The sequence below is a fragment of the Arachis hypogaea genome, chromosome 19 (genome assembly GCF_003086295.3).
Source record: "Arachis hypogaea cultivar Tifrunner chromosome 19, arahy.Tifrunner.gnm2.J5K5, whole genome shotgun sequence".
NCBI lineage: Eukaryota > Viridiplantae > Streptophyta > Magnoliopsida > Fabales > Fabaceae > Arachis > Arachis hypogaea.
In genome coordinates, this window is record NC_092054.1 from 13,612,037 (window position 1) to 13,620,684 (window position 8,648).

General features: G+C 30.2%; 1 protein-coding gene across 1 annotated transcript; it reads left to right on the forward strand.

Moving 5' to 3' along the window:
• LOC112777948 (protein MAINTENANCE OF MERISTEMS-like) lies at window positions 1–1,244 on the forward strand. The gene is made up of 4 exons (XM_025822328.1): window positions 1–33; window positions 343–796; window positions 847–1,090; window positions 1,187–1,244. Exons 1-4 carry the CDS (start codon window positions 1–3, stop codon window positions 1,242–1,244), a joined length of 789 nt encoding a protein of 262 aa, XP_025678113.1.
• Window positions 1,245–8,648: the final 7,404 nt, after the last annotated feature.

Sequence of the window (8,648 nt, forward strand, 5' to 3'; positions counted from 1 at the left end):
ATGTCGCATTACGCCAGGGCGGCCGACTTCGAGGTTAGTTACGTTATGTTCGGTTAATCTAAGTATGTGAAAATTGTTAGGGTAGTCTGGTAGTGACAAGCATTGATTAAAATGCTTTAGGGATTGGACTGTATGATGAATTTGAAACAATATTTGCTTGTGTAAGATTGGTATGACTTAATTAGGATTTGCTTACCGAAATAAGTAATTTAGAGACATCTGTAGAGTAGACACATGGTAGTATGTTCCTAAGTAGTAGTAGTACTTTGTTCTTAAGTAGAGTACAAAAATTTATTATTATCTCTTTATAAGTTAAAAATCTTTTTTTTTTTCATTCCGTAGAGGCCTCGCCTTCTACTGCCCCAGCGAGTTAGCCATACCCTTCCTCCACCGGACGCCATCGTCCCGTATCTGGCTGAGGCCGGATTCGGTGACACGGTGCCCCTCAAGGACTTCACATTTGACAATTCCCTGATTTCGGCACTCGTTGAGCGATGGCGTTCGGAGATGCACACGTTTCATCTTCCGTGGGGTGAGGTCACTATCACCCTGCAGGACGTGGTGTACCACCTAGACCTACGTGCACACGGGAACCCCGTTGGGGGGTGCCTTCGTGACTTTGGTAGGTGGTACGGCATGGAGACGTGGGCCATGGTTGAGCAACTGCTTGATGTCAGGCCTCCGGTGGCGGCACAGCAGGCTGCGCAGAGGAAGGAGTCGTTCACGCTAAAGCTGGTTTGGTTGCGTGATCGTGTCTGCCAAATGCCCCGACCGACGATCCTGAGACCCTCCGACAGTATGCCCGATGCTATATTATGTTACTGATTGGAGGGTATCTATTGACAGACAAGTCCAACAACCTGGTTCACGTACGGTGGCTACTGCTCCTCCGGGACTTCGGGGAGTGTAGGACGTTATCTTGGGGTTCTGCTGTGCTGGCCTGGACTTACCAGTCACTCTGTTTGGTGGCACAGCGGGACGTCACGGACATTGCCGGTTGTACTCCGCTGTTGATGAATTGGATTTACCAGAGATTTTCTCAGTGGTGTCCACCAAATAGAGGAGTCTACCAGTATCCGTTAGCTGCGAGGTAACCAAATATTACTTTTTCATTTCACGTTAAACATTGTTGTTAATTCGCATGGTTTGTTAGTTAATGAATTGTATATATCTCTGTTACTGTCAGGTTGGTTGAATTGCAGCAGCAGAGTAGAGATCAACATCAGGACAGGGTCCTGTACTAGAGGGTATCGATCGACCGATTATGGTTCGATGAGGTTAGTCATGAAATTAATATTATCTATAACAATATATAAAACCAATACAAAAGGTTGACTATGACTTTAGTGTCCAATTTTTTTGGACTATATTAACCTTATAAGAAACCATTTCATAAAGTAAATTATAAGGACAAAATAGTCAGAAAATTTGTTTTGAAAAATCCAATAACTTCCTACTAAAATAAAAACCGTTTTGTTACTCCTATAACTATAATAACACATCTCCAAAAAAAGATGTAGACGGTTTGCAAATAGGTAATAAATAAAAAATAGATGAAAATCAAATTCAATATTTTCACATTCTTCACCATCTTCATGCTTTATTGTGTAACTTTATGTTAATTTGGTTTCTATTTTTTTGTATTTTTTTTTGCTGTTCGTTCTTCTCCTTTCTTTAATACCATCTCCCATTGCCTTCGGTTGCAAATTTTAGACGATTTTGCAGCAGTTACTGCTTTCACGTGCATAACATCCACTTTTTTTTTCTCTTTAATTTACTTATCTAATCTATATTCTCGATAATTCCTCTATCTTTTTAATTTATTCTAAATTTTTTACGTATAAAAAAAATACTGTCTCTTTTTTTTATTAATTTAATGTAAAAAAAATAATTTTTTTTATCTTATCAATTTGATGTAGAAAGAAAACAGTTTTTTTATTTGATATGTGTTTTTATTTTTTGATATGTCCTTACCTATTAACGATTGAATGAAAAAAGTCTCATAAATATTTTGTTAACTTATTTTTTCTTTTTAAATTTCTTTGTAATAATTTTTTTATTTTCTAATATATTGATTATGTAGAGTATTATATTTGATATTTGAGTACATAAATATTTACTTTGAAAATAAATTAAATTATTAATTTTGTCTACTACAATATTATTTGTTTTGAATATTGGCCAATTTATTTGATTGACATATATATAAGACGCAAAAAAGTTCGCTTAAAAACATTAATATGTTAATTTTCTAAACTATCTAAACTATTAATTATGTAGAGTATTGAATTTGATATTTAATTATATAGAGTACTTGATTTGACATTTATTAATTTTTTAAATTATATTGCAAAAAAATTAATTAATTTAATATTATTCATTTGTCACTTGATTAACATATAAAAGATACAAAAAAATTTATACCTACCAATGGTAGAATAAAAAATTCTCACACATATTTTGTTAATTTTTTTTTATTTGTAATCTATTTTACATTGGATAATATTATTTTTTATTGATTATTAGTTCAACATATAACATAATAAATGTAGCAATATAAAAACTTTGTTAATTGATTTTTCAAATAATCTGGCGACCTAAGATAAGAAATTTGTTAATTGATTTTATTAATCTTTTTTTTATTTTTAATCTATTTTATATTAATTAATATTATTTTTTATTGATTATTAGATAGACATATAATATTTAAATGTGGTAAGATAAGAACTGGGTTACACATTCTTTATTATTTCAACCTTAATGATTATTTTCTTCTCTTTATTTTTCCATCTCATGGACCACGTAAGTTTTAATTTATTATTTTATATATATATATATATATATATATATATATATATATTCTAATTTTTTTAACTATTTTATTTTATTAGGTTTTCTAATTTATTTTATCATTTTTTTTTATTTTGAAAATTTTAGAATCTAAAGATCTCCCGTTTAAACGATTTCAATTATATGATCAAGAAGTAGTTCAAGAGAATAGGTTCGAATTTTAATAATTTATTAAGTCTAATTATTATATAAGAAGTTAAAAATATTCTGAACTTTAAAAATTTTTTACTAATAAAATTGAGTTTGTCCGAATTCCAAAATGGTAGAGAGAGAAAAAGAGAAAGTTGAACTTTTTTAACTAATTACAAAAATTCACCACCGTCAAAGCTATTAAATTTGAGTATATTAAGTGAGGATTAACAAGAAGCAAACCAGAATGATAAATCTAAAAATTTTTTATCTCCCTTTATATAGTGTTTCATTTTAAGTAACTATCTTTTATGGATAGTATTCAAAATTTCAAATGACAAACAAAATAATAAAAAGATTTCTATTAGATTATGAAAATTAATCTCATCCTTATAATACAATGGCATTATTTCAAAACATGTAAAATAAAATAATAAAGTACATTTTAATTAATGTGCATAAAAAAATAAATGTAAAACTTATATAATAGCAGTCAAATATAGATAGCAATGGTTGTCTTCTGTCCCAAGTTACTATATTAAATTGCCACTTACATTTATAATTATTATTTAAAAAACTTACAATTATGTATTATTTTAGTTGAAAATAATATATTTTGATATTATTTTTTTAAGATTACTGGCATCAAATTAGGATAATTGAAAAAAATAATTAAACGTTTTATGTCTTACTTCTTTTAACAAAACTTCAATCACTCATAAAAGTTAACAGAATAGATGCTTATAAGAAAAAACGAGAAAGAAGAACAAGATAATATAATAATGACAATGAGACAATGACATGTATGTATGTGTATATTGAATAATAGTAAGAGAAAGAATAGTGTTTGATATGGTAAGATAATATAATGAAAATATAAATTAATAATTTAAAAAAATAATGAAATTAAAGAAAATTTAAAAAACTAAATATAAAATTAAAAAAATAAATATTTTTTATCAATTAAAATTATGCATAAAGATAGAGTGTGCTTTGAATATAAATTTTAATCTCGGCTTCAAATTAAATACTATTAAAAATAAATAATTAAACTTAATAACAATTATAAATAGTTAAATTTGTAAATAATATTTTTAAATATTATTATCATTATTTTTTGAACTATATTTTTTCTGATAATATTTTAAAAAATTTTTATAGTAATTTTAATTTTAATAAAATATGATATAAATAAAGTCACGTTAATATTAAAATAAAAAACACTTATCTAAAAAATTTAAAAAGTGAATGATATATTAACAAAAAATAGAATTAATTTCTTAAAAACAATAGAAAAGCGGTTGAACAGGTCGTGTCTGTTGAGCCGCTAGTATTTCAAATACTTTTTTTTATTTTAATTTAATTCAACCTCTAACTCTAATCCTACTCATCTCCAATTCCTAACCGTTCACCATCATCTCACCAACAACCATCACCACCTTTGCCTATCCCAGTTTACTTCACTTTGTTTTACATGGGTTACAAATATAAGACCCCAAATTTTTAAAAATTAAATAATTGACTATTTATAAATTATTATATTATATTGAGATGTAATTTTAAAAAAAATTATTTTTGTTAAAAATAATTAAATAAAATTTTATAATTATTGAAATTTAATTTAATTATTATTTATTTTATTAAATTTAAATTATTTATCAAAAATTATTTTGATTAGATAAAACTTAAATTTATTATTATTATTATTATTATTATTATTATTATTATTATTATTATTATTATTATTATTATTATTATTATTTCCCATGGCCGAAGCCTTTAAAGAAACAAAAGGAAAGAAAATAGAATTTATGCATGTATACACATATCTTTAAAAACCAAGCCACGTTGCCTTTATATATATAAAACACAAATGACACATGTTTCCTTATTTTCATTAATCAACGCCTATACTTCTTTCATTTCTTCCTTAACCACCGAAAGGAGTGACCGAGAGAGAAGAGAGAAACCGTGAAATCCCCTGAGCTTTCGGTTTCGATTTTTTTGTGATCCGTAACTCCAATAAAAAATCTAATCCGATAAAAGTGTTTGTATCTTTTTCTTCTACGCGTTGACGTTACTTTTGTTTGGTAGAAGCTGACGATAACGTAGCTCCCCTTTTTCTTGAGTTCGACCAGTTGGAGTTCTAGGAAGCACGGACGATTTCTGACGTCTTTTTCTTCAGCAGCTCGGTCAAAAAGCTTTTCTGGAATCTTCGTTGACTTTGATTTCGTACGGAGATAGGGGATTTATTTTAAAATTAACTGTTCTAATTTAAAAATGCCATTGAAATTTAGTGAGTAAATGTAAATAATTCATAAATGTCTCGTTTGATTAACTGATTTAAATTGATGAGATTGAGATTGTTGGTAATTGTGAATATAATTGAATATGATGAAATTGGTTGAATTGTGGCTGTGAATGATGATTAATCTAGGATTATTTATTAATTTGAATATGCTGAGTTGATTATTGAAAATCTGTTGTATGAGTAATTGATGAATTGAGTTCGGGTTATAGCCGTGGTTATGACTGGTTTCGTTGTTGTGAGTGATTAACTGGTGAGATTGATTTCGGTTTGATTTGTTGGTATTGCACTGAGATTTGAAAATGATTTCTGATTTTGAAAATGTTTGAAAAGAGGTTGAGAATGGTTCGGTTGGGACCCGAAAAAGGTGGCAAAGTCCGAGTTTTAGGGGAGATGTTGCCAAAATTTTATAAAATCTGAGGTTTTATTTGAAAAGTTATTTTAGAAGATTTGGATTTGGAAAATGATATTATTTAAGTTTTATTTAGTTAAGAAAAGATTATGTATTGAGTTTTTACTCATTAAAGAAGACTTTATGTTTTGAGTTTGATTAAAGAACTACATTTTAAGGAATTATGATTCAAGGAGTTTATTAATTTTAAAGAACGAGTTTGATTGTCGTCCTCCCTATAAAGTGTCGAAACTCTGCCGTGAGATTTACTTAATAAATAATTCTTTTTAGTCTTTTGAAAGAGGTTTAAATCTGAAATTGTTTTGGAGTTATTGTTGGTTTTAAATAAAAATGATTTAAGTTCGGTTTGTTAAGAAGAAGAAAGAAAGGAAAAAGAGAACACGACACGTGTGATTTATGAAATGATTAAAAGGTCACGGGACGGTGACGGAAAGTAAGTGGTTAAGGTGCGGATGTGAAAATGTTAAGCCGTGGGTTTTATGTGTGAAGGATTGTGCGGGGATGCCCGTGTGTATGGAATGACTTCCAGGAGAAAGTGGCACATGCTTCAGCTGCAGAATCAGCGCCTGCAAGTACTTGCAGAGGTCATGTTCGGCATACTTCAGCTGGAGAATCAGCGCCTGCAAGAAGTAGAAACTTGCAGAGGTTATGCCGCTGGAATGCCTTATCTGACTTGCGAGTCGGATTGCGTCGGGTGCGGGTCGAAATCGACAAATGAGCTCATTACCTGCGATAGGACTAGACATGCATCATTATTGTTTGCACATTTGCATTTGATTATATTTGCTTATCTTGTCTCTATGTGATTGTGCTGTTTGTCTTATTGCTATTTGTTTATGCATTGATCTGTTTCCTGTGCTATTAGTTTGTGTATTGAGGTGACTGAGAATTGAGGTTGTGATTGAGATTTGTCTTAAGTTCGGAGATTTAAAGAAGTTAATTAATTATATAAAGTAATAGTAAAAAATATTTTCAAAAGGTTTGATAAAAATATAGTTTTATTGAGTAAAGTTAATTATTTGCATTTTATTACATTACTCTTACGGCATTCCCATTCCCTACTGAGAATGCGTGGTTTGTTCTCACCACAAAATCTTCCACCCTTTCACTGACAGGTTCGAAGATTCAGTAAGAAGCTGCAGACGATTAGTAGATTTACTTGTGAGTTCTGTTGTTTTTATAGAGTTCCCTCGCCCTTGTTGCTTCAGGGTCTTTATTTTATCCAGAGGGATAGGTATTGTATTTGAGTTTTATATTAAATTTAATTGTATAGCATCTATTATTATTAATAATTATGTGATTATTATTATTATTTAAAGATCTTTTGTTATGTGATTTTATTTACTAAAATTAATTTTCTGAAATTTTCTTAAAAACTGAAACGTGATATCGACATAAAGGCTCAATATTAAATAGATAATAAAAGAAAACATGTTAGTAACTCATCACTTCTGGTACGATCATGACGTGCTATAAGTTGGGATGTTACATTATGGTATCAGAGCAATTCATTCCCGTTAGAGCCTTGGGAATGGACTGACTATGCTTTACTGCATACTCTGAGTGTCTGTCATGCAGTAGGACTTGTCCTAATGACAAGAGTTTGAGTTTCAAATGCATGATTATCTATTAATTAATGCTGTTAGTCGACCATTGCATCTCTCATGGTATTAGGTCTGGCCAACTTAATACTGTTGATTTGTGCATAGGGAAACACTAATAGATTGTCATAGACGAAATAGAATTAATAGGTGATGCGAATTACGGATTTTGGGAACGTTAGAAGTTGCATCTCGGGGTTGCTCGATCACGTATCTTGTTCTTCCATGGTTTATCTTGAAGTTTTGTTTGGGGTTTCTTTCTTAGAAAGTGAACTAATTATTCCCCAATCTTGTTCCTTATTCATATGCTATTTTCATTTAATCTTAACTGTATACGTTTACTTGAATTTCCTGAGATATCTGCTTTTCTTAAGATGCGGTTTGGTTCTTTTGCTTCATGTCTTCCATCTTATATATATTTCATTCCGATTGAATTTGGTTCTTTTGAAGTTCTTGTTTCAAACCTTACATTCTGAATTATTCCCTACCTGATAGTGTTCTTCAACATTCTCTTGAATTCCTGTGAACCCCGTCCATTAATTTTGTTCTTCTCCTCCTAAGTTTGGTATCTTTTTAGGTAACTCAAGCTTATTTTAGAGTAACGTGCGATTCTTCCTTGTGCTGTTTAAACTCTTTTTCTTGGCTCATGTATTTTCTGATGTAACTTTGGACTTATTGATGCATCAAAGAGAAACGTAGAAATCTTGGTGAATATTTTCCTTATTGCTTGTCCTTTCTCTAAGGTCTTGTATCCTTTTGAGTGACTTGAGACTTGTTTTGGTGACACATGCGATCGTTAGATATGGCAAGCGATATGTTAGTTCTTTAGGATATGTTGTGCGGACGCGGAAGGTGGAGTTTGTAAGTGTGTGACATCACAGAATGTTGAGGAGCTTAATTCTTGCGAAGGAGTTTTGTTGATGTTAGACTTGTGCCTGTTAGTAAGTTGCGGAGTGTTTGATGAGGTTGAGAATTCGCGGAGAATCCGTTTAATATGGTATGGTTGGGAATGGTGAAGTTACGTCATATTGAAATTTAGGCAGCTGAAGCTCTAAAGTTGGTATGAGTTCAATGTGCAAACGATATACCCATCATTCTAATACCAGCCTGCCTTGTAATCTTTCTGCATCTAGCCTTTCTTGTGTCTTTCGCTTTGCGCCAGACTTTTTTCCTATATTTTTAAGCCATAAGAATATTTTGGATTTGAAAACTGTATAAGTATATTTATATGTTGAGACCTTAAAGCTTCTTCCTTATATATTACATCTTATATATATCAAAATATTTTACTTTTTTTTCTACTGTGTTTAAAAGTAAAGCTAGTTTGAACTTCTTTCATCTTATATCA

What these genes read in the sequence shown, in the direction of transcription:
- LOC112777948 (XM_025822328.1), top strand. Translation starts at nt 1, where the DNA reads ATGTCGCATTACGCCAGGGCGGCCGACTTCGAG. An exon ending in CCAGGGCGGCCGACTTCGAG is followed by an intron (nt 34 to 342) that starts GTTAGTTACGTT and finishes TTCATTCCGTAG; the next exon opens with AGGCCTCGCCTTCTACTGCC. An exon ending in CAGTATCCGTTAGCTGCGAG is followed by an intron (nt 1,091 to 1,186) that starts GTAACCAAATAT and finishes TGTTACTGTCAG; the next exon opens with GTTGGTTGAATTGCAGCAGC.